Raw genomic sequence first — 27,078 nt, 5'->3', positions numbered from 1 at the left:
AGAAAAAATAGAAAGAAACATACTGTACAGTACCGCTGCTCTCTCTCCACTCATGTAGAGTTTTAAACAGAGAAGGCTCTTCTTCCTCATCACAAGAAACCTGGAAGCCTATATAAGTAGCAGAAAGCGAGATAAAGGAAGAAGGATTTCGTGGCATTGTGATCCAGAGTTTGACGCCTCGGAAGGGAATGTTGGAGCGGCGATGGAGTTCTGGCCGGAGTTCTTGGCGAGCAGCTGGGGAAGGGAGTTCGTGGCAGGAGGGCTCGGAGGGATGGCTGGCGTCGTCGCCGGTTATCCCTTCGATACGCTTCGAATCCGCATACAGCAGCCGGCCGGACGGGCGGTCGATGGCTGCCGACCTTCCGCCACCGCCTTGTTTCGATCAATCCTGCGCTCCGAGGGCCCCGCTGCTTTGTATCGCGGCATGGCTGCCCCCTTGGCTTCGGTTGCCTTCCAGGTCGGTTCCCCTTTTTGGTATTTTCTGTCTGTTGCACTTTTGGAAAGCAATCAGGATACGGAAGTGTGTTGGATGATTAGAATCTAATGAAATATTCTGAATAAGTAATTTTATCAATCTCAAATGTGTTCTCCGAATCTCGATAGATGCGATCGCTTCAGAATGTTCGGATCCTTTATCGATCAGCGGGATGCTTACTCTGGGCAAGTTTCTCTGTTAATTTTCGATCTAGAAGTACCCTAAAATAAATAACAGGAAAAATTATCAGTATTGTAGAGTAGATTTGATGTACAGTCATCAACTTCAAAATTTTGTTTGATTTTTTGTGTGAGATGATGATTGCTGAATACTAAAATTCTCATTTTCAAAAACCAATTAGTTTCTTTTGATTTCGAAGTCCTCTGTATTGGCACTACACTTTGATTGGGAGTTCAGGAAAGACGAAACGATTTGCGTGGAGATAAAAAGATAAGAAAGAAAGAATACTAATATGCTTCAGTTCTGAACCTGGGAATTCTATGAGGAAAAAGAATATTCATCTCATTTTTTATTTGGAGTTGCAATAAAAAATGAAAAATATATATTTTAATTAACAACATATATTAAGAGGAAAGATGCATAAGCTCGGATTGAGAGACAATAAATTATATTCTTTTGTTCGATCCAGGGTAGTTTGGGTATCAAAATTTGTCAGGCGAATTCTTTTCTCTCCTGCTGTATGATAATAAGAACAGAATCATTGTGGGTTGCAATTGAAGATCTGCTATATGATGAACAAGTTCAAACTTTTCTTGATTTGATGTGCCAGTTAATTACTGAAAGTTTCTTTAGATTTCTTCTCCTATTAAGTTGAACAGAGTGAATTCTTTAAACTCTACGATTACATAGGCTTGTTGATTGGAGTAAATAGCCATTGCTTTATGGTTAAGTGCAGCTGAATTGTATTTGATTGATGAATAAAGTGTCTGTTTTTTTATCCAGCTTACTTATTGTTAATAAGATAAACAATTGTTTATCATTCCATGTTTCCTGTAACCTGTAGGTAGACATCGAGAAATGAATCAATAACAGGTACTAATTCAACAGAATATAATAGAATATCACAAAGATTCTTCTGTTATCATTGCGATCCTATGTCTTCTTAGATTCTACAATGATTAGATATTATTTTTTATTCATAAGAGTTTATGGTAGGCAGGGTATTTTAAATAGATGAGTGTTGGTGGCTACAAGTAAAAGAACTATTCAACAGGAAACTACAACCCAGAACTAAAAAAAACCACTGCATGACTTACAATATGCAGCACATGCAAGGCTTCATCTGGAGGAACGAAACCTATTCCTATTTCACTAATTTAGACTGGCCCAAGGCTGGATCCACTGCAGGGGGCACTGATTCCTGCCTCCACTGGTTTGAGTTTATTCCACATGTTGTTGATTTAGATACTCAATCTTTTTTTTTTTTTTTCTTTCTTAACATAAGTCAAATCTAATTAGTTACTCAATCTTTTTAGGTCTACCTCTTTTTAGATCAATTAAGTTAAATTCAAACACACATCATGTACACAAAACTCGAACCCAAGATCTCTTAGTTGGTAGCCAAAGCTCTCAGCCAACTGACTAAGATGAGCTGCGTTAGTTACTCAAACTGATGAGCAACAACAACAACAACATCAAGCATTTGTCCCACTACGTGGGGTCGGCTACATGAATCTTTGTTCTCCATTGTGTCATGTTAAAAGTCAAATTTTCGTTTAAATCTAATAAAGAAAGATAATTTCTAATATTTTCTAATCAAGTCTTTTTAGGTTTACCTCTACCTTTCTTAACATAAGTAAAATCTAATTAGTTACTCAATCTTTTTAGGTCTACCTCTTTTTAGGCCAATTAAGTTAAATTCAAACACACATCATGTACACAAAACTCGAACCTAATATCTCTTAGTTGGTAGCCAAAGCTCTCAGCCAACTGACTAAGATGAGCTGCGTTAGTTACTCAGACTGATCAGCAACAACAACAACAACATCAAGCATTTGTCCCACTACGTGGGATCGGCTACATGAATCTTTGTTCTCCATTGTGTCATGTTAAAAGTCAAATTTTTGTTTAAATCTAATAAAGAAAGATAATTTCTAATATTTTCTAATCAAGTCTTTTTAGGTCTACCTCTACCTTTCTTAACATAAGTCAAATCTAATTAGTTACTCAATCTTTTTAGGTCTACCTCTTTTTAGATCAATTAAGTTAAATTCAAACACACATCATGTACACAAAACTCGAACCCAAGATCTCTTAGTTGGTAGCCAAAGCTCTCAGCCAACTGACTAAGATGAGCTGCGTTAGTTACTCAAACTGACCAGCAACAACAACAACAACATCAAGCCTTTGTCCCACTACGCGGGGTCGGCTACATGAATCTTTTTTCTCCATTGTGTCCTGTTAAAAGTTAAATTTTCGTTTAGATCTAATAAAGAAATATCATTTCTAAATTCTAATATTTTCTAATCAAGTCTTTTTAGGTCCATCTCTATCTTTCTTAACATAAGTCAAATCTAATTAGTTACTCAAACTGACCATCAAACTTTTTTTTAGTTTATGACATATGATTAAAATATTTGTAAAAAATATCAACAGCAAAAATACCCGGCATGTAGAGGGAGAAGTTGTTAACGCATGTGTCAGCCTTTGAGATATCACCGGAGGCATTGCAGACCTATCGCCTAAGTTTTCAAGGCTTTCAACTAGTGCAATCTACAGTGGAGTTTAAGAATATAAAACTAAATTATATTACCGTGCCCCTGCTCCAAAATATTCCTCTGAGTCATCCCTGGACTGGCCCCTATGGTTTTGTTTTGATTTTTATAAATTATCAGCCGGAACTAAAACCTCTGATATAAAGCATTTTCAACCATTTTTAGTAAAATCAGGTTATGTTTGTTGAAACTAACTATAATTCTCCATTTTGAATGCAGAATGCAATGGTTTTCCAAGTATATGCTGTGTTGTCAAGAGCTTGTGATCTAGACAAGAAGAACGAACCTCCTTCCTACAAAAGTGTAGCCCTCGGTGGGTTTGGAACCGGTGCCTTGCAAAGTTTCCTGCTAAGTCCAGTAGAACTTGTAAAGATCAGACTTCAATTGCAGACACTGAACCACCACCATCATAGCTGCGGAAAATCTGAGGGCCCTCTCACCATCGCCAAGAGAATTCTGCAGACCGAAGGCCTGCGCGGAATCTACCGAGGCTTCGCAATCACCATTCTAAGAGATGCTCCAGCTCATGCAGTTTACTTCTGGACTTACGAATATGCCAGGGAACATTTGCACCCTGGCTGTCGAAAGCGGGCCGATGAAAGCTTGGGCACAATGCTCATTGCCGGAGGACTGGCCGGAGTTGCAAGCTGGGTATGTTGTTATCCTCTGGATGTGGTGAAGTCTAGGCTTCAGGCGCAGTCGCCGCCTCGAGGAAGTCGGCCACCGCCGAGATACAATGGAATCATTGATTGTTTTCAGAAAAGTGTTCGAGAAGAAGGCTATTCAGTTCTGTGGCGTGGATTAGGAACTGCAATCACCAGAGCATTTGTTGTGAATGGAGCTATCTTTTCTGCATATGAGTTGGCTCTTAGGTTCTTGGTTAATGGTGGCCAAAGAATAAGCTTAGAGAAGAGTTGAATGAATGAATAGAGAACAAAGGTACTCTCAAACATTTCTTTGTGATTGGATTTTCAATATGTTTCTTTGATTGAAAGAATAATATTCTCTTATTCATCTATTTGCAAATCATGAATGTGTAACATAATGCATACTACTATTTCATGAGATTAAAGATTTGTTTAAATGGTTTGGGTGACATTCTTTTTGGACTGAGCAGTATTGAACAGAGTTGATTGGTGAATTGTGAGCTCTTTATTTTACACACATAACACTTAAAATTATCAAAATACATATTCAACACTCAAACGATTATATTTACTAATATATAACCTCAAACCTTCATTTCCATCTATTCCAACACTCCGTTCAAGCCCCATTACAAATCCCTACCTGCCTGCGTTGTCTTCCGTTTGTCCGCGCGAATGAATGTCTTCCCACGACACCGGAGGAGGTGCCGCCGTGGAACATCCGTTCACCCTCGCACCCATCCTTTTATCCCTCTTCTATCCCCACATCTCTGACTCTCCCTACTTCAACTCGTCGTTACCTCCTAAGCCCGGCATCACCGTAACCTTCAACCTTGCCGATGATCCCAACGGCACATCGCCCTCTACTCCTTCCTCAACTCCTAGTTTGCATCACTGAGTAGGGGTGTCAATTTCAGGTCACGGGTCGGGTTCAGGTCAAATCCGAAATTGACCCGACACTATTCGGGTCAACCCGAACCTGACATATTTTTTGTAAACGAGTCGAATTTTTGGGTCAACCCGACCCGACTCAAAAGACCTGGAATGCACAAAAAAATACTAGTTTTCGGGTCCAAAAATGGGTCTATCTCCGCTTTTCGGGTCAAAACGAGTCAATCTTGGGGTGACGGGGCAAAAACGGGTTTTTGGATCAAAAAAACAGGTCAATTTCGGGTAATTGGGTCAATCCAAACCCGACTCGATTTTTGAAACGGGTCGAATTGTTGAACCCGAACTCGACCCGTTTCGGGTTTGGGTTGATTCGGGTCAACCCAAACCCGAAATTTTTGGGTCGGATTTTCAGGTCGGGTCCAATATTGACACCTCTAATATTGAGGTTATGCCTCCTCAATTCAACACCTCTGGTGAGAACTTCATCGACCGTCGTCAACCTCAATATCAAGCTCCAGCCACCAGGGGCCACCAGCCACCACCTACTTTTTATCGACCTCTTCTATGTCTGTCTCATCTCTTTACTCTCCTAATCTCCTTTATTTCACCAAGATCCTGAAAACAGGATCAAAAGAGAGATTCAACTAGTTATTTCAAGAGTGAGTGTATGTAAGCATGTCTGATGATTATGCTTCTTTTCATGTCTTTTTTTTTTCTATGTAAATTATATTATATACAGTGTCAAGTAGAACAGTTCATAACCTTCTTTTTTTCTTTTTCTCAATCAACTTAAAATATACTAAAGAAAAATATGAATAAATTCCTTTCTAGAGACAATTATATTTAGTTTTCTATAATGGTAAATCCATAACCATAATGAAAAAAGTTGAATTTTATAATTTATAACCTAATAATTAGAATATATATTAGAGTTCAAAATAATTTTTATTAATAGATACTTATGTTTAAAATGAAGGTAATCATTTATATAATTAATAAATCAATTATTATATTTTAAGTAATTTATATGAATTATAAATAAGAATTACATAATAATTTATTATATAAAAGTGTTTTGAGACTATATATGATAGAATCATTAATATTCCAATCTAAACTCTCCTCAATAATAATCAATAATTACTATATGTACTCTATACCTCTTCATAATTCATTCTAATCTAAATCTTAATGAATTATCTATGGAGGACAATTCCATAACCAATGAATTAATCATTAAAGAACATTAATAAACCACCACCAAGGGTAGATTTACAACTATACAAATGATGATCCAAGTTCAACAAAATTCAACACAATTATTATCAGCAATTAAGATAAAAAAATCGACTTATATCGCACAGTTGCCCGCTTGCCCGTTCAGAACTTCCTGCTCGCCCGCCGTTGCCGCCGGCCCGCCGCACCGCTTCCCGTTGCGAACCGCCGAACCCACCGCGTCCCACTACGAAGTGCGAACATGCGCTGCTGCCCGCAATGGATAATGGGTCATGTCGGGTTGACCCGAACCCGAAGCGGATCGGGTTTGGGTCCAGGAAATCGACCTGTTTGCAAAAACGGGTCAGGTTCGGGTTGACATGATTGGTGCCGGGTCAGTTTCTGATTCGACCCGAACCCGACCCGTGACCCGAAATTAACACCCCTAAAAATGATCTCCTCATACGCTTCTCCATCATCAAAAACAATCTCCTCATATGCTTCTCCATATCCGGAATACATATCGATTGTGATTCTAGCGAGCAATAGATGCCAATAGAGGTTTAGGGTTTATGAAGGATACTGAACACCAAAGTTGAGACAATGCAAATGCATATCGATGAAGATTTTCAATCAAAAGTAGACACCAATTGATAAAAAGAGGTGAGAGCAGAAGCAGAAGCAAAGAGATTGATGGATCAATTATAGATATTCTATAAAATGATGAGTTTTATTTGATAGGTAGAAGCGGAAGGGAAAGAATTTTAGTTTGATTCCAATGATTTAAATGCAGAGTATAAGTGATAATTAATTAATAAAAATCACAAGAGCAGCAATTAATTAATGCAGCTTCAGCCTTCATGATAATTAATATAATACATTTTACATTAATAAAAATAATATTATAGTTATTAATAATTCATAATAATTAAAATCGAAGGCTAGAATTTTATTTGAGTAATTAAAATGAAAGAAAAATATTTTATTTAGAAAGAAACTCAAGTCCTTTTTATAATAGTAGTATAAAAATATTTATTATAACATTCTGATTATGTAAAGATATTACAATTAATGTAAATCTTACATTAAAGGTTTATCAACAAAATTATGCTCTTAACCAAACAAGCTTAATTTGAACATTTCTTCAATAATGACTTTAATCATTAAAAACTTATAATCACATTATTTCACTATAGAAATTAATCTCCTATCCACAAATCATAGAAATTAAAATAGATATTATTTCAATAATGACTTTAATCATTAAAAACTAATAATCATATTTTGAGCTCTTTCCTTGATAATTGAAAGGAACATCATACAAATTCACCCCCATGAAATAATATATTGAACAAATAAATATATAAAAAATAAATAAGATGTAATTCAAAAGGTTCAAATAATAGGTAACTTCTTGTTCCTTTCCCCAAGTAGTCATTCATCTGCCTTTTATATCAATTTATTAAGAATGATAATTTAAGATAAAAAGATAATTTCATATTAGATGTATTATTATGATAGCACCCAAGTCAGTAAGGTATGACAACTTTCCTTCTGACTAAGGCTTCATTTAGGGCAGCTTTCTTTTCTGCTTCTTAAAACAAAATTTTAGTATAAAAAAATAATTTTTATACTAAAAAGTTGTTTTAAGAAACAGGAAGAACGACGTCTCAAACGAGGCCTAAGTGAGTGTTCCTTAAATGAAAATTATCTATCATGTTCTAAAAGGATAATTAGCCATAAAGTCTTGAACCTAAAAAAAAAATATCTTGAATCATGATATAAAGTTCTCTTCAAGGCTTGGGGCAGTGTAATAACTAATATTTACTTTATATTTTAAAAGTTATCCTAAATATCAACTTTTATTCTATGCATTATGTAACCAACTAGTAATTTTGAAAGCCCTTATGCAAGCAATCATATTAGTTAAATATCATCAGAGTTGAAAAAAAAAAAGCTATAGTGATAATGCCATAGGAGTAGTGATTATCAAAGATTTATAAAGATGCATGGATAATGAATTCATATCTTTGATGTTCTTTGAACATTGATGATGTAAACTAGAGAATGTGCTATCATTATTGAAACTATGCTACCATCATTATCATCTAAAAAAGACTTATTAGGATGCCTCTCAATAAGAAGCAAGTTTTTTAAAGACAGACTATCATACACAAACTCTCGTATCTAGACGAATTGATCTATGTCGTCAAGGACCCTAACTATAATAATCAATCGTAGTTGATTAGACGATACGAGGCTCTCTAGTCTTTTTTATTTAAAAAAAAAAAACCATTTTATAGAGAACTCGGGCTACTCCTATCAATCATGGTTGATTAGGTGAAGTTTTTTTTTTTTTTTTTTCATTCATCATCAAATCAAAGAGTGTTCTATCCAAACAGTCAAGTCAAGTCAGCTAGGCACAAGCATTGAAAGTCATTAGGTAGGTAAGCAAGCCTGCTGAGGAAAAAATAATCTAATATGAGGTAAAGGCCGAGGTTTCCACCAAATCTGATAAGCCAAAAAGTGTAATAAGTCGATCGCATATGTGTGATTAGGAGATACAAGTGAGATTTCCTAGTTTTCAATTTAACATATTGTTCCACTTAGGACATAGGCTACTACTATTAACAACAATTGATCAGATAATGCAAGTGAGATTCATAAACTTTTAATAATTGAACTAATTATTAAGAAATTATTCTGTGCGGACACCGGGTCAACCCGAACCCGACCCGTTTTTGAAACGGGTTGATTTCTGGAACCCGAACCCGACCCGTTTTGAAATCGGGTCGGGTTCAACCCGGATTTTCCGGGTCGGGTTTTCGTGTCGTGTCAAATATTGACACCCCTACTCCTACTGGTTGTGAATGACCAAGGGAGGGATGAAGTAAAGTTTTTTTGGGTAATCCTATAGAGACGCATCAAGCAATAAGTTCGATAATATAAAATGAAAGTTTGTGAGCAAAATATAAATACACAAAATAATTTAAATAAATTAGTTTAAACATTTGTCACCTTATTTTAAACATTTGTCACCTTATTTTTTGTGCCAAATATTTTTATTTCAGGTTATAAAATACAAAAATTATCAAGTTGCCTACATGCAACTCAAAATTGTTTTTCACTCCCATTGTAGGCATAGTTATTAAAAGTCATAACTGAGATGTTAGTGCCAAGAAAAGTCATAGATAGATATTTGTCTCCTTTCGGATTTTTTTTTTTATCAGTCTAATCCAATTGTTGAGACTAGTAAAAATAGTGTTTCCTTGTTCCGGAATTTGTTGTCTTTGCTTTGCGCTTTGTGAAATCATTATAATTGAATGAAAGGTACAATTTGGCGAAGAAAAAACTACTCGAATAAAGGGTAGAATTAAGACAGATACAGATTAAACTAAAGATATTAAATATAACAAATATTCTTTTCTTGTTCTTAAAGATTAAAATGAAATTGAAATGATAAGAAATTATCAGATTGGATTGAGTTGTTTTTCTGAGGGATTTTTTAAAAGAAAAAAGCAGATAAAAGAAAGAAATTCTGATTTTTCTTTGACTTCTCCCCAATCAAGAATCCTTCCTTACATTATCCAATCAAATAAGAATACAAGGAATTCTATTTTCATACAATATCTTAATTGAATTCTAAGTAATGATCAATTAATCTATATCTATTGTGTTGAATCCCAGCGACAACATGTCCTATATTTCTTTTGGTTGGTGGTCGACTGAGCGATGCGGGGCGGGGTGCGCTTGACTGCGCGGCAGCGAGGTGGCGCGAGTGCGCGACGCGGGGCTGACACGGTGATGCGGGGCCGACAACCAAGTTTATGTGTTATTCCATGTCAATTCCGGGTCAACCAGAACCCAACCCAATTTTGCAAACAGGTCGATTTTTCGGACCCAAACCTAACCCGCTTCGGGTTCGGGTCAACCCAAACCCGAAATTTTTGGGTCGGGTTCGGGTTGGATTTTCGGGTCGGGTCCACCATTGACAGGTCTACGTCAACTCATAATAGATACAATTTGTGTAAATCTTAATTAAGAAGATTATTATGTGCTAGACATAGCCTTTAAATAGAGTTTGAATAAATGGTATTTTATATCATTTCCTTTACACAATCAACAAAATAAACAATCACCATGCATATGTTTTCCCTTTAGCTTAAAGTTTGAGTGCTGAGAGAATAGCCAACCTCCCTTTTTATGAAATAAATTTGAATATTTATAATCACTCGGATGAAAAATATTTTTTACTTATATTAGAATGGATGACAAATGGGGGCACTTTAATCCAAAATCCAAGCTAAAAGAAATTTTGGTCCTTTGCTTTGATCGATTGAAGAGTAATGAAAGAGCAATATCATAATCAGGAGACATTAGTGATGGAACACCTCCATTAATTAAGGATATAATTGTATCTTCAATGTCATTATTAAAAAAATTCTTTATAATATAAAAAATCAATCAAAGACTCAGATTTTAAGATTAGTATTGTTAGAATTCTAATTTGGATATCATATCTATAAATATAGCTTTACATTTAGTATTGCAAGAACTTCAGAATACATAATTTTCCTTAAATTAAAGTTTCATTTGAGACCATTTTCTTACTACTTCGTAAAGTAATTTTCTAGTATAAAAAATTCTAGTTCAAAAAATATTTATACTAAATATTTACTTTAGAAAGCAATAAGAAAACTGTACCAAACAAAATCTAAATTTGAGTTATCATATATATTGTCAAATTAAGAACCTTTCACTGCTTTAAATTCAAAATCAGTTCTGGAAACAAAACATTTCAGAGAACTTCCAAAGTTGCATAAATATACTTCATTGCAGGATCATTAGCAAGTGAATGTCAAACAACAGTAAAAAGAGAACAGCTGAATGGTATGTTGAGCTCTGAATATAGTCTCTATATTGAATCCCTTTTTAAGTTACAAGTACAAAACAATGAATTTGTGAAATTTAGGGATAAGCATCCTAACTACAATGAATTTGGGTTAGCAATCACAAGACAATATTAACTTGACTACTTCTGTGCACAGCTCATCTTGATCTGTTCGTTGGGAGCTTTGGCTACTAATCAGAAGATCTTGAGTTCAAAGCTTGTGTACGTGATGTGTGTCAGTTTGTTTTAATGGTTCAAATGTCCCCCTCCTCGCCCCCCTCAAAAAAAAAAAAAAAAACTACTTTTTTCAATAGTGTACATGTCCTAGAAAGTGAAGTGTTAGGGTTTATTTTCATCAGAATCAACATCAGACTCCATAAAAGTAAATGACCTTCGCCCCTCTAGGCAGAGAAGCAAAGTTCCAGAATTTTCTTCATTGCAATTAATAACCTCCTTCCTTGCAAGGTTCAGTACCTGCAATATCCACAGAAACAATATGTGATGGTTATTTGGTCAATTAGTATCATTTTTTTTGTTTTTCAGATTTGTATTCTATTATTTTCTGAAAGGTTAGGATCAAAAAACATGAAAAATAAAGTTAATGGATGGTTGTAGAGTTGTAGTAGCTAAAGCTTTTGGACATTAGTTGGAAGAAAATGTAAAACAAGGCATCAAAAGATTAAAAAAATGAATAATCATTCATTTTATGAATGAAGTAAGAGTTTTAAAAAACAAAAAATGGAATTCATGGCCGAAGAAAAAAAAATTTAAGTTGCTCATACCGCCTGCTTCAATTTGCCCAGTCCAACACCATCTGCGCCACACCCGGTTATAACCCTAAGAAAATGGACGGCTAGGAAATTTTTTTACGAATAATTAGCATCAGCAGCAAAAATATTTTCATATTTAACAATAGAATAAAGTAAGAAAATGGTCTCTAGTAGGTAGCATGAGATGCTTACAAGTAATGTAAGTGCAGAGTAGTAGGTGAAGCTTCAAGAGCCGAATAGCTTGTTTGACATGCTGGCCGTGTAAATCAATGACGATTGTGTTTTTTATGCCCTTATTTCTGCATGAAAAATATGTTAAAAAATATGTTATACCATACTTCTTTCAGGAAATAATTTTAAAGAAAATGGGATTAAAAACCTGGCTGCAAAAATCTCCTGGCTGGCTTTCTCATCTGCCTCTTGGGCCAACTTCTTGAAAAATTTTCCCTTAACGGAAATAATAATTTTTTTTACCAAAACAGTGATCCAGATTGTAGCAAAAAAATAAAATAATAAAATAAGACATCCCAAAAAACTTGCACTTAACAAGTTCATTGTTATGGATATTGCATATTTATTGCAAGGATGGCAATCTCATTCTCATATAGTAGCAAACAGACGAGATTCGGCATTTTTGAACCAAGAAACGCTTGGTTTCCATTTTGGTTGTAGGTGTAACCAACTCGCTATTAAGGATATAGCAGAAAGAAGTAATAGAAAAAGAGCTCCAGTATAAATTTTTTTTTTTACTCCTATAAAAAAATTTTTTTTTTTTACTCCCCTATAAAATTTTTTTTTTACTCCTATTAAAAAAATTTTTTTTTTGCTCTCCTATAAAATTTTTTTTTTTTCTAAGGGGGGCAAAGCAACATGTGGTTCCGCCCCTAAATTAGGGCCAAATCCTCTAAATTATCTTTGGTTTTCCAGATTCTTATTTGCTCAAGTATCTTACTATATACTTATCTCTCTACGTATTATACATCAGGTCCCAAAACTAGGGTTGTATAATCATCATCATCATTAGACTTATCCAAACTATTTAGCATTAGTATTATGATTCCTCTAATTATCTCTATTTTCCGGATTCTATCCTATTCTGGTATCTTATTATATTCTTATATCTCTATCATCAAGGCCTCCACTTCAGGTTTATCATAATCATAATCTACTCTGCATCAGCCTAGGAATCCCTATTCTCCATTCATTCGTATTGTATTGAGGTGTTAACATATTTTGCACAATTTTCTAATGTTTTACCTTTCATCTCGCTTTTCTTCCTTTAATTCGATGATTCATATTGGGTGTTTTTTTTTTCTTTTATTCTACTTGCTCAAACAACACTTTCATTGTCAGGTCCCAAGCCCTAGATGAGAAAAGTTGAGGGTTGTGTTAGGGAGTTCACGACCAGTGTAAAATTTTCAAACAATCATGACATGAATTATTTAATACATTGTCTTAATGTTAAAGCGTTCCCTGAAGGCGACACACTATATAGCCTGAATACAGCGAAAAGTGTGCAAGAGCCACTATACCGACATTAGGATGTGTAGTGTTAAATAAGCAAAGGTTTCCACATCATGGATAGGTGTGCACAAAGAACCTAGTTCATTAAACTAGAATTAAGATAGGCATTAAAAATATAGGTACTCTTATAGATAGATAAATTAATAGGATTAATATATATTATGATTCATAGGAAGATAAAAGTTCTATATACTCAATAAACTAAATGGGTTGGAAAAGACTATGGAGATTGATAGTTTAAAATTTAAACTATGATATTCAAGAGTCAACTATAATTAATATATGTATGATTATAAATAAGAGTTTGAAATATAATATTATAGAAATTAATATAATTTGAGATATAATTATAGCTTTAAAGATTATTGTTGATGCTAAGATTAATAATATTATAAGTGTCGATGCTCCTCAAATAAGTTTGTACATGTATTTATAAATAAAATTGTTGAATGACTTACAAAAATTAATACAAAAGATATCACTTGAAGAGAGTTTTTAGTGGAGAAGATTTAAATGAACATGTTGATAGAGTGATAGAAATTTTAAGGGAATTTATGATAACTATGGGTTTTGAGCAAATAATGGAATTAGTAGGACCATACTAAATTTTGATTTAGCTTCTGATTTTATAATTACTAATGTTTAATTTAATAAAAGAGTATTTCATCACTTAAAATAATTCTTTCATATTGCAAATATTGTAAAATAATTTCGAGTCAAAGTAAAAGTTTAATTAGTCAGTATTGCTTATTAATTTTTGACTTTAAGATAGAGGGGTAGAAAATTAAAATGAAGTAAAATATTATTTTAGAATTAGATTTAAGTATTTAAAGAATATTAATAAAACAATATTTTTAAAAGTAAGCTTGAAGATCTCAAGATTTGAGTTATTCAAAAGGAAGCAAATATTACATAGGAAAAAAGTATCTAGTGATATTAAGAATTTTATAAAATATGTGCTTGAAAATTAAAAAAAAAAAAAACAACTCATAACACTAAAAATAGTTGGTGGTAGAATCAAAATGTACAAACAAATATAAAAAATAATTTAGATGTAAGAACTCAGAAAATTGAGAAAAATAAAAAGGAGCCTGTGGGAATCTACAAAAGTAATATATAATATAAAAAAATTAACTTTTAGTAAATTATATAATAGATTATCCACCAGGAATGCAAAAGATATATGTATAAGTTAAACAAGCAAAGAAATGGGAAAAATAAGGACTTAGTTCAAGTGAATTGTTTTAAGGATGAAGATAAAAAAAAATTCCCTAGAAGAGGATATTCAACATAAGCAGAAGAGATATTTAAATAAACTTTTAAATGAATATGATCGACTTTAATGGCCTTAGCACCCTACAACAACAACAACAACAACAAGACTTTGTCCCACTACGTAGGGTCGGCTACATGAATCCTTTTTCGTCATTGTGTCCGGCTAAAAGTCAAATTCTCATTTTAATCTAATAAAGAAAGATCATTTCTAATATTTTCTAACCAAGTCTTTTTAGGTCTACCTCTACCTTTCTTAACATAAGTCAAATATAATACTCAACTTTCCTAACTGGGTCATCGGAAGACCTCCGTTTAATGTGACCAAACCATCTAAGGCGACTCTCTCTAATCTTATCTTCCATTGGAGCTACTCTAACCTTTTCATGTATATGCTCATTTCGTATCCTATCCATAAGGGTCAAGCCACTCATCCACCTAAGCATCCTCATCTCTGCAACACTTAACTTAGTATTATGCTTCTCTTTTAATGGCCAACATTCGGCACCATAAAGCATTGCAGGTCTCACCACCATCTTATAGGATTTTCCCTTAAGTTTGAGGGGGACTTTTCTATCGCACAATAAGCCTGATGCATTCCTCCACTTCAACCATCCAACTTGAATTCTACTGATAATATCCCCATCTATTTCACTATCACTCTGAACAATAAATCCAAGATATCTAAAATATGTACTCTTATTAATGACTTGATCGCCCAAAGTCACAATCCCCTCACTAGGTCTATTGCTACTAAAATTACACTCTATATATTCAATTTTAGATCTACTCAAGCGAAAACCTTTAGACTCTAAAGTTGACCTCCATAATTCAAGTTTACTTTCAACTCCCTCTCTAGTCTTATCAACAAGAAGAATATCATCAGCAAAAAGCATACACCAAGGTACATCCTCTTGCAAATGTCTAGTGAGAACATCCATGACTAAAGAAAAAAGATAAGCTCTTAAGGTTGATCCTTGATGTAATCTAATCGAAATAGGAAAATACTTGGTCAAACCACCTTGTGTTTGAACACAAGTAATAGCTCCTGCATACATATCTTTAATGATTTGAATATAAGCATTATTAACTCCTTTCTTTTCAAGAACTCTCCATAGCACTTCTCTTGGAACTTTATCATATGCTTTCTCTAAATCAATAAATATCATATGTAGATCCTCCTTATTCTATCTATATTTCTCCATCAAACCTCTCAATAAATGTATGGCTTCCATAGTAGGCCTACCCGGCATGAATCCAATTTGATTTTGAGAAACATTAGTATCACGTCGCAACCTACGCTGCATAACTCGCTCCCATAGTTGTAAAGTATGACACATTAACTTAATTCCTCTATAATTCGCACACTCATGTGCATCACCTTTATTCTTAAAAATAAAAATTAACACACTCATTCTCCACTAATCTTGCATATTTTTAGTCTTCAAAATAGTATTAAAAAGTTTAGTAAGCCAAGAAATTCCTTCATCTACTAAGCATTTTCACATCTCTATTGGAATATCATCAGGTCCAATAGTCTTTCCACAGTTCATTTTCTTAAAAGTCTCTCTAACTTCGGTTTTACTTATACACTGATAAAAGCAAAAATCTTTATTTTCATTTAGGGTGATAAAATCACTAAAGTCAATCGTATCTTCACATTGTTTATTAAAAAGTTTAGCAAAATACCTCATCCACCTTTGTTGAATATAATCTTCTATGATGCACAGACACGGACACGGCGACACGGATACAACACGACACGGACACGGACACGGACACGGGACACGACAATTATTAAAAATATAGGACACAGACATGGGTTGTACAAGGTATTATAATTTTTATATTTTAAAAATAGTGTATAAAAATTAAATAAGTATAATTTTAAAAATTATTTAGAAATAATAAGTCATTTAACTAGAATTTGTGCTTAAAATGATTAATATTAGGATGTCGAGAGTCGGGTGTCGATGCCATTTATTAGTCATCGAGAGAGGAGTTGACAATGATGTCAATAGTCGGGCATTGATGTTATGCAAAATATATTGGGTGTCAATGTTAAGAGGGCGTTTATCCTCGATGTTGTGAGGGCATTGGTCGTCGATGTTGAGAAGACATTGAACAAAGATGAGATGTCAAGTTGTGAGTGTAAAAATTGTTAGCATCGAGCATCAATATAAAGACAATGCTAGACTTTGATATGGAGATCATTTTGAAATGTTGATGTTGTAACGACGTCAAACGTCGATGTTGAGATGACATTGATCATTGTTGTGAAATTAAAGTTATAACCCACCAAAGAGAAATGAAATATTTGATGAATGAGGTATTAAGTGCGGGCGATTGATTTGGTGTTGTGGATTAAATATGTAAGATATGCGTATCGGACACGTGTGTCCGATTTGTATTTAATTTTTTTTTAATTGGACACGTTTGCAGAGTGTCCGACACGTGTCAGAGGAGTGTCGGATGCGTGTCTTGTCGGATACGTGTCGGACACTGCAGGCCTCTTTGAGGAGTCGTGTCGGTGCATCATAGAGCATCTTCTAAGAAAAGTACTTTTTGATCTTCATCCTTAATAAACTTCACTTGAACTAAATCCTTATTACTCCTATCTTTTTGTTTGGCTAACTTATACATATATCTTTCTCCCTCCTTAGTATCTAATCTATTATATAAATTATTAAAAAAATAAGTTTTTTGCATCGCAAATACCTTTCTTAGATTCCTTACGAGCCTCTTTATAGCTTTCTCAATTATCAGAATTTTTACATCTAAACTAATTTTTATAACAAATCTTTCTATTTTTTATTTTTTCTTTTATATTTGAATTCCACCACCAACTATTTCTACTATTAGGAGTTTTTCCCTTCGAAACTCTAAGCACATATTTTACAATATTCTTAATATCACAAGTCACTTTTTCCCACATAATATTGACATCTTCATGCACAGACAGAATCTTAAGATCTAAAATCTTACTCTCAAAAATACTTTTGTTAATATTATTTAAATGCCCCTCATCTAATCCTAGAAAATCGTTTTACTTTATTTTTTTATTTTTGACCATTTATCTTAAAGTCCAAAATTAATAATCGATATTGGGTACATAAATTTTCACTCGGAATAACTTTACAATATTTGCAATCTAAACGATCTAATTTTCTTATAAGAAAATAATCAACATGTATTTTATTATATCCATTTTATAAGTGATAAAATGCTCATCTCTTTTCTTAAAAGTATTATCCATTAATTTCCTGTAATGGCCTTAGCAGCCTAAATAATTTTTTTTTTTTTACCATCGTATTAGTAAACTTATATCTTTTTTACTTAATTCATGAATGTTCTTATTAAACATTTGCAAGAGGATGTACCTTGGTGTATGTTTTTTGCAGATGATATTCTTATTGTTTCTAAAACTACATAGGGATTTAATGAAAAACTTGAATCATAAAGGTTAACCTTAGAGTACAAAGATTTTTTTGAGTAGATCTAAAAGTGAATACATGTTTTAGATATATCAAGCCTATTGTTCAAAACTATAGTGAAATAGATGGAGACATCATTAATAGAATTCAAGTTGAATGGTTGAAGTGAAGGACTGCATCGGGCCTGTTGTTTGATGGAAAAGTATCCCTCAAACTTAAGGGAAATGTTTATAAGATGCTGTGAGACCTAAAATGGATTATGTTGTAGAATGTTGACCATTAAAAGAGAGGCGTAAATTAAGTTAATTGCCACATAGATGAGTATCCTCAGGTGGATGAGTGGCTTCACACTTAGCGATATAATGTGAAATAAGCATATACATGAAAATGTTAAAGTAGTTCCACTGATAAAAAATATCAGAGAGTCGCCATAGATGATTTGGTCGTATAAAACATCAGCAATACGTACAATGACACTATTAGGAGAGTAGATGTATTAGATTTGACCTTGGTAAAAGAGGTTGAGTTAGAACTAAAAGGACTTGGTTTGAAAGTATTATAAATGACTTTTTTATTAAATTTAAATGAAAATTTAACTCTTAATAGAACACAATAGAGAAAAATGATTTAAGTACTTTACCCCACATAGTGGGATAAGGGTTTGTTGTTGTTGTCGTAGTTGTATTCTACCTGTCAAATTATCTTAAGTTTATTTCACATCTTATCTTCAATAGATGACACTCTCACCGCCCTATAAAATAATTATTACTTATTAATCCATATATATATTCCCTAGTTTACCCCACAACCACACCCATCTGAATATTTTAATTTCTATCATACTCAATTCATCAATCAGTGAGTTTTTTTTTTACCCCATAAAACTCTAATTTGTATAAGATGACAGGCCTAGCTGCAATTTAATAACAGTAAGGAGTTGTTGGGTCAGATGAAAAAGAAATGCAAAGTAAAATTGAATACAATGTAAAAGGAATACAACTATTTTTTATTTTTTTCTCAAGTAAAATGAATGTTGTGTAAAGACCAACGATGGTGGTAGTCGGTGTCCTGTAAGCAACTGCAAAAACTACCAGTTGTGATGGTGATAGTAGCCAGTGACGAGCGTCAATTGGTTACAACTGGAAAAGCCTGGCAATGGCTGACGTCAGTAATAGAGGTGGCGAGCGATGGAAGCCATTTGCAAGAGATAGATGGTAGACAGTGGCCGGCGATAAGCATTGGTGGCGGCGATAGTGCCGGGCAATGACCTACCGTGGTCGCAGTGGCGATGGAGGCTGCTGGCTGGCAACAACAAGTGGATGCTAATGGCGAAAGCCGGTGGCAATGAGGGTTTGCTATGATAATGGTAAATATTTGCAATATATTTAAAAATTAGCAAAACTTAACTATTTTCAAATATACAAAAAATGAACTAGAAGATGACTTTCATATACTTTAAAGTTTTGCTCAGCATTTTTATTACTTTAGATCAAATGCCAATATTTTCAAAACCCTTGCATTGAAAATACTTCACACCATTTTTACTTCAAACCAAACAACCCCTAAATCTCCACGATGTTCTTACAATATAATTCTATACTCTTAAGGAGCATCTACCATTTAACTTCTTTGCCTTAACTTCAAAAATTAAGTCATCATTTATATCTTCATTCTTTTGTATTATAGATATAAAATATTCAAGGTAATTATACCTAGTTATAACTTTATCTTCCAGTGATATTGACAAATACTTATTAATATCACAACCACTAAAATTGCATATCATATTCTACTAATCTTATACTATTTATCTTCTAAGTATTTTTATACACTAAGACACCTTTATTTTAATATCTTTTACAAACATCTTTCAATCTTAATGCTAAACTTTAATGCAATCATGGTATACTTGAAAACTCTTTGGACAATCCCTAATTATTTATGATACCATTGTTTTAAATTGTGCAATACAAAGGGTGCATCGACGTATTTCAAACCACAAATGCTATGAGGCGCACACCTCATGGATTTCAAATTATTTGTATGCCTCACATTTGGTGAGGTGGCGTCGCTTCATTTTACATGAGATATACACCTCTTAGAGTAAGGATTTTTTTAATACAAATATTACAACAACAACATCAAGCCTTTATCTCACTACGTGGGGCCAACTACATGAATCTTTTTTCTCCATTGTATCATGTTAAGGGTCAAATTCTCATTTAAATCTAATAAAAAAGATCATTTTTAATATTTTCTAACCAAGTCTTTTTAGGTTTACATCTACCTTTCTTAACATAAGTCAAATCTAATACACCTACTCTCCTAACAAATAATACCAAATATTAATTATTACTAAACCTCCTCTTACCTTCACTCACTCACGCACACATACAGGGGAAACAGAGTGCCCAATCCTTCTTCCGCTCCTTTCATGCTGCCTTCAACCATCTCTAATATTGCTGCCACCTCCGTCTCCTCCTCCTAGCCAAATTCTCTTCTTTCATAAGGATCTCTACTTCCTCAACCAATTTTTTTCTCTAACCAGGGACAATTTCTAAACCCTAATTTTTTTCGTGTATAAATGTAATTTCTTTACATGGATTAGATAGGGTTTTTATTTCTTTGAATATTTGCATGTTTTCATATTTGTTTAATCAAAAGTCTCACTCTAGGGTTTTATAAGAAATAGTTAGAGGCAAGGAGAAATTTACAACGGGTCATAAAAAGTATTCATCATGGATACATAGTGTCCAATTCAACTTTAGAGGAAACGAAAAAATATATGTTTATTTGAAGTGCAATTACTGCGAGAAATGGGTGTTGCAAAGATGAAGAAATATCATTTGACTCACACAAAAATGTTGCATGTGGCAAGTGTCAAGCAGTGAAGAAAGAAATCTGATCATATATGAAGATGTCAAAGACGCCGTCAAAGCATCCAGAACAACAACAATTTAATGATAGAGTTTATATTGGCTCTTATTATGAGTGAGCGCAGTGGTACGAACTCATCATCATCTTTGCCACCAACGCCACAAGTAAAGGTATAAGAAGACCCATGGATCATTGTATGGTAAATGTAGAATATGACAAGGATTATGAAAAGAAGGCATTTGAATCTCAAAAAATGTCTCCAAAGAATACTAGAGAGGCATGCGAAATGTTTGTATAAATATTTAGAGAATTTTCTATTTGAATGTCATTCCATTCAATATAGAAACCAAATTAGAAGTACTTGGAGTCAAATTGGAGTGACAAGCATATTTGATGGCTAGTGTGATATTAAGAATATAATCCTGAATATTATTTTGATAAATAATCCCTACAACACTATTTTCTCAAAAATCTATAGAAGCTTCTAATTGGATGAAAGATTCAAAGTACATTTTGGATTGCTGGACAAACTAATAGATGAGATTAGAGAGCAATTGGTGATATTGGTTGTGACAAATATAGTTGTGGAATGTTCTACAGGTAATTTTTAAAAGAAAATGATCAAAATAGTCTCTTGATTCTTTATGAAAAATCAAAATGGCCCCCAGCTATATGAAATAATTATTTTGGTCATTCAACTCTTTAAATAGGAACTTAAATAGTCCCATCTTGCGACTATTTTGATTCCTTTTTAAAAACTTGAGGGACCAAAATAATTCATTAATATAGTTTGGAACTATTTTGGTCCTTCATAAAGAATTAAGAGATCATTTTGGTCTCTAATTTTTAATCTTTAATGCTTAATTAAAATAAGGACCCTTCAAATTCTAAATTTATAAGTTCTAACTACACCTTTGTCTTTCAAAAGTAGTTGAATGATAGATTCAATTGGATAATGACACTCCAGAGCTACATCATTTTACTATTAAGGTATTAGGACTTACATGCTTAAGGTATTAGGATTTACATGCTTATCATCTAGGCATAAGTATAACTAGAGCACATATAATTAAGTTCAAACTAAAAGGAACAACCATCTGACAACCCTTAGGATGAACTCAAGATAAAAAGATAGAAAATTTGAAAAGGTGACAAGGATCCCCTATTTTGTGATGACATTTCATCATATGATGAATAGTTCATAGATGATGATAATGAGATCACACAATCTGATTTGCAATAAGAAGATCTGAATATTGATCATTCAATTATTTATTATTATTGATTAAGAATGTGGGCTCCGAAAATTCGGCCCCGGCCTCCCCGCCGTGCTTTTTTCTTTTTCGGCGAGGGAGTGTTAACGAACTAGGTTCCGGGGTAAATTTTGGAAGGCAGATGGGTTTGTAGATAAGACACTACCCAGAGATTTCGCCCTCATTTTACGAGGACTTTATGATCTGAGTTCTGGTTTCCTATAGGCGCAAGCCCCTATAGTTAATTACCCCTCCCGATCACGAGAGAGAACTTTCGATTAAGGCTAGTCGTTGGTCAGATACGTCGGATATACGTGTTATCTGGCATATAGTAGCAGCATGGGTTTATGATATTGGTAGAAATTGAATTTGAAAATTGAAGAATTTGGTTTAAAAGATTTGAAGATTTGGATTGGGATATTTGGGAAAATTTTATATTTAAAATAGAAATTTCACCATCGTTCACTTAAAGCGGATGGTGGGGGAATGGATGATGGGCCCGATCAAGATCCCATGGTTCCGTCGTTTTTTTTATTGTAAGGCTTACGACTCAAAATACCTCTTAAGGTTTTTACCTAGTCTTACAAATGAAAAAAAAAATGCCTCATTGCACAATTGAGCAATTTTAAACCTTGTATGATACTAATCAATGCTTCATTTTCATTTTTAAAAAAAAGACAACAAACTCCATTTAACAAAGGTAAAACTTGGAAAGTTGAGCATGCAGTCAGTAGATGGGGTTGCAACGGACAAGATAAATGCTAGGAGATGCATACCATGGACACCTTACAAGGCTACAAGTACCAAGAAACAAAATGCAGAACGTTCACAAGCAACTCTTATCAAGCACCATTCGGTATGATGTTGTATACCATTTACCTAAAGTACATTTCTATCAATAAATAAAATGCCTAAAATGATGGATTTCACCATTGCAGATGTATTTCAATCATAAGGCTCTAGAGAATACCTTTTCTGAAAGATAGGATGCTTGAGCCCGTTCTCCCCTTGCATATGCCAGAGTAGCCTGAAAGTGAGAATTGTAATTCACAATGAGCTTAAAAAAATATATTCTATTCCACGCAAAAAGTAAAATAAAATTATATTTAACACGAGCATCTCACTTTGTGGTAATAACTTCTCATTGTGTCCCAGTTCTTTTTGGCGACACTCCTAAAAGCATGATAATCTTCTTTGCCAACTATAAAAAATAGTGATGAAATAAATGTCAGAGATATTTTTTTTTTAAAGTCGCATGGCATAAAAATTGATCAAAGAATTAACAAGGTTAAAATTGAGAAGTTGAAGACCCAAGATCGTTTACATGATCTAGGACCTTGAGAGTTAAATGTGACAAATTAAAATTATTTAAAACCCTAATGATGACAATGTTTACATTAAATCTTAACAAGCGGATATCCTATTTTCAAAATGCTATCAAACTGCAAAATAAAATATTGTTGCCCAACTTCCAAAAAAAATAAATAAATAAATAAAACATAAATCATAAAAATATTCAACCGAAATATATCACCCTAAAGCTAAAAGAAATAATTTATTCACCCCTCGCAATAGTTTCATAGGGTAAGAAATTTAAGTTTAATATTGGCTTATAAAGAGATAATATCGTGTTGAGCATATTGCTATAATTACTCTCATAAAATTTGTCATCATTAAGGATGTGACATATATCCTATAATCGGATGCTACCAAATAATATCACTAAATAAAAATTATGATCAAGGACCTTTAATTAGGTGTTTTAGCCATAAAATGACACGATTATTTAGCAGTAATATATGGAATTCCCCAATGGCTCCAACCCCCTAAATTGTGAATCATATAATGCACTTGATAGAAATAACAAAAAAATATAAAAAAATTATATATATAATGCACTTGATAGAGCACAAAGCTCTCTATTAGTTAAATCGACTTAAATTTCCCCTTAAACAGATGTCTTTCACAGGTCTACAAGATCCCCTTGGATGACACAACCCATGACTGCCGACAAGAATCTTTTGATCAAGTTGTGTTGAACAACTCTACTGACAACATACACTAGATTCCATGAATACCCGAGAGGAAAAAATCATAGGATCTTAATTGTAGCTTGTCATTATTTACCCAATCATTCTTTAAGCTAAAGGTAGTATATTTTCTCATTCTTAAATTCTAAATTGTTGTTATTACATGATCAACATTTATCACTCATCGAATAGCCTTAATAAAAATTTCTCATTATCTCGAGAGAAAATTAACCACAGGGGCATTCACCTATGGTAAATATCCACTTGCAAAATCAGGGTATCTCTAGAAAATCTCTTATATGCAATCTAATATATATTCTACAAATTTAACCCGGACCACAAACTCTCTCAAATGAGGTGAGCATGACTTTTCGAAGCCTGCGTTCTCCTCATTGTTTTGGCCTCTAGTTTCATGACCTTCTCCTTACTCTTTTCGTGTTTCCATGCAGCCACAAAAAATGCAGCTTTTATCCAAAATAATAAATGAAAGATGTCACTATTTTCAAGTAGAGGATCAAAGTCTGCAATCACTGCCAGAATAAGTAATGAAACAAGCCCTTCAACCTGAAAAATGCAATCCCCAAGGATAAAAGGACATCATAGGGGTATAGTTAAATGAACTATATTCTTCTTATAGCCATCACTATTTGGTATCAAATCCATGTAGGTTTGACCACAAACTTCAATGTAACATGGAATGAGATAAGGACCAAAATAATCCTCGACTATTTAAAAGTTCATTTAGTCCCTTGACCTTTCAAATAAAGATTTAATGATCCCAAGAAAGGACTAATTTGATTCCTATTTAAAGAATCAAAGAGACCAAATTGATACTTTTATATAGTCGGGGATAATTTTGGTTCATCAGAAAAGTAAGTTTCTTAGCATAGAATGAAGGTGCTTGTTAATAATTCATTTGACATTGATACAGGTGATTCTTTTCCCAGAAATTCAAGAATTCCAACTCCTCACTCCTTAATTGCCATAAATAACTCCCAAAAACAACCCAATTAGCATATTTCTTCTCGTTGATGTGTTTCTTGAAGAAGCAAAGATTCTTAGCATCCTTTTTGTGACCAAAGTATAAACACCTCATTCCTATTTCAATTCTCTCACATCTAAATAGAGATATCAAGGAAATTCAAAGAGAAAATGAAGATCGATTAAGGTGATCATATCAAGGTTCAACAACAACTTACGACTAAATCATTTTTCCTACAAATCATTTAATATCAAAGCTAAATTTTCTAAAGGTAATTGCATCCAAATCATAGCCACCCATATCCATTCCTTACCATTATCCAGTTCACACCATCACCAAATTCCAGAAAAAGAGAGGAAAAAATAAAACCTAGAAGTTCTTTGCTTATCACCATGGCATTAATAAAACAAAGAAAAATAGCATATATAAGATGCATAAACTATGCTAGGCGACACGCATCACAAACATATAAACTCATCTATGGAGCTCTCCTTATTTACCTGGGAATTGACATAACAAATTATTGACATGTTTCATGAATTCATATGCATCTGAGTACAAAACATTAAATATCATCATGAATGTGTTTAGAGATTGGAAATATATTCTTCTCATCATTATAAGTTTCTCATCTTTAATTTGTCAAAATTTGTGCATCGTTGTCTTGGAATCCGCGTCGAAAGCAAACGTTCCGAAATTATAGTCTCTTTTAGCTGACTCAAACGTTATGAACGCAACGACGAAATCCTTTTTGCAATCGATCGTCGTTTGGATAGCATTGTGCGTCATTTTCGGGTGTCGATCACCAATTTTGACCGGTCCCATCCGATTCGGCTGTGAGGGACTTCTATTAAGGGGAATTCGATGGTCTGATCGCAACGGTGCAAATGTTCAACGATTGGAAGTCGTTTGACCCTTCAAGTAACGCGTCGCACGCGCCGACCATCATTTTTAGTCGCTAGTTTCGCCTTCTTCGCACATATTTGATATGTAGGTCAACACTCGTGGTCACATGTATGATCATAATTCTTCATTGTATTAACTTGACAAGGAGTTTTAATACAATGGGTCAAATGATTTCAAAGAGTCATACATTATAATAATGCTATCATTCCAATCATCATTAAACTCATAAATATTATAAATGACTTTCAAAATATAACAATGTTGATACATCTAATTATTATCAATATTCCTATCATGATAGTGTCTCACAAAGAATATGGATGCTATCAGTATAGAATTTATGATGGTTGTGTATATTGTGTCATCCATTCCAACTTAAAATCATCTTATCATGAACCTAAGTCAATTCTGAAAAATTCATGCATACATGTCATCACCTCCAACAATCAAAATATTTGTACCTTCTATTGAGAGTATATGAAATCATTACAATGATGATTAAGACGGCCAAGGAGACTGATGATGATGATGATGATGATCAGAAACCCTGAGTTTCTGCCTAAATAATTTTTTTGGCTAAGTAGAAGATTGTGCCCACACATTGTAGATAATGATGCATCTTTTGGTGCTGGTTTTATTGAGATAATGAAATAGGTTCATCACTCTTATCAAAAAGTTCAGATATTCTTACAAAAATCCTCTTCAGAAATGCATATCCATCCATATGTTTCAAGAACTGTTGCATATTTCATCACCAAAGCACGAATTGGATTCGTGTTACAGCTTTTGTAACAGCCATATTCCTAGTGGGATTTTTATAATATGATTTTGAGAAAGATACGTACTGCATGGCAATATCCAGATCAAAAGCACCTGTACTCTATGTTTAGACTACTCATGCTGATGAGATGAGAAATGTTCATGAGCCAACTCCACTGCCAAGCCACTGCTATGGAAGCCAAGCTTCCAAGAAAAGCGTTCAACATAACTTTTAGGAGAAGAATTTTATGGGAATTGATGCAGTACAAGATATAAAAAAATTATTCTAGATTATTTCTAAAATACACTAGTATCTTAGAACATTCTATAATGTATTACAATTTTGTTGCAATAATAGTTAGGTTATCTCTAATTAAATCAGAGAATAAGATTTTCAGTAGCTATTTATCTTAGAAC

At 33.5% G+C, this 27,078-nt stretch overlaps 2 protein-coding genes across 2 annotated transcripts in view; one reads left to right on the top strand and one right to left on the bottom strand.

Moving 5' to 3' along the window:
• The first annotated feature begins 6 nt into the window (after positions 1 to 6).
• On the top strand, positions 7 to 4,306 carry LOC110102279 (mitochondrial arginine transporter BAC2). Its single transcript, XM_020830549.2, has 2 exons — positions 7 to 457; positions 3,430 to 4,306. The coding sequence occupies exons 1-2, from the start codon at positions 203 to 205 to the stop codon at positions 4,126 to 4,128; spliced, it is 954 nt and encodes a 317-aa protein (XP_020686208.2). The 5' UTR covers positions 7 to 202; the 3' UTR covers positions 4,129 to 4,306.
• A 6,550-nt stretch (positions 4,307 to 10,856) lies between these two features.
• LOC110102294 (SMR domain-containing protein At5g58720) overlaps positions 10,857 to 27,078 on the bottom strand; it is a 60,616-nt gene continuing 44,394 nt past the window's right edge. The window contains exons 6-11 of the mRNA XM_020830571.2: positions 23,109 to 23,185; positions 22,955 to 23,011; positions 12,004 to 12,071; positions 11,817 to 11,923; positions 11,637 to 11,707; positions 10,857 to 11,328 (exon numbers count right to left, since the gene is read on the bottom strand). Coding sequence (XP_020686230.1) covers positions 11,194 to 11,328; positions 11,637 to 11,707; positions 11,817 to 11,923; positions 12,004 to 12,071; positions 22,955 to 23,011; positions 23,109 to 23,185 — 515 coding nt within the window. The 3' untranslated portion in view covers positions 10,857 to 11,193. The remainder of the gene's footprint in view (positions 11,329 to 11,636; positions 11,708 to 11,816; positions 11,924 to 12,003; positions 12,072 to 22,954; positions 23,012 to 23,108; positions 23,186 to 27,078) is intronic.

Source organism: Dendrobium catenatum, unplaced genomic scaffold (genome assembly GCF_001605985.2).
Source record: "Dendrobium catenatum unplaced genomic scaffold, ASM160598v2 fragScaff_scaffold_130, whole genome shotgun sequence".
NCBI lineage: Eukaryota > Viridiplantae > Streptophyta > Magnoliopsida > Asparagales > Orchidaceae > Dendrobium > Dendrobium catenatum.
Note: the sequence above shows the minus strand (reverse complement) of the source record. Positions and strands in the feature narration are given on the sequence as shown.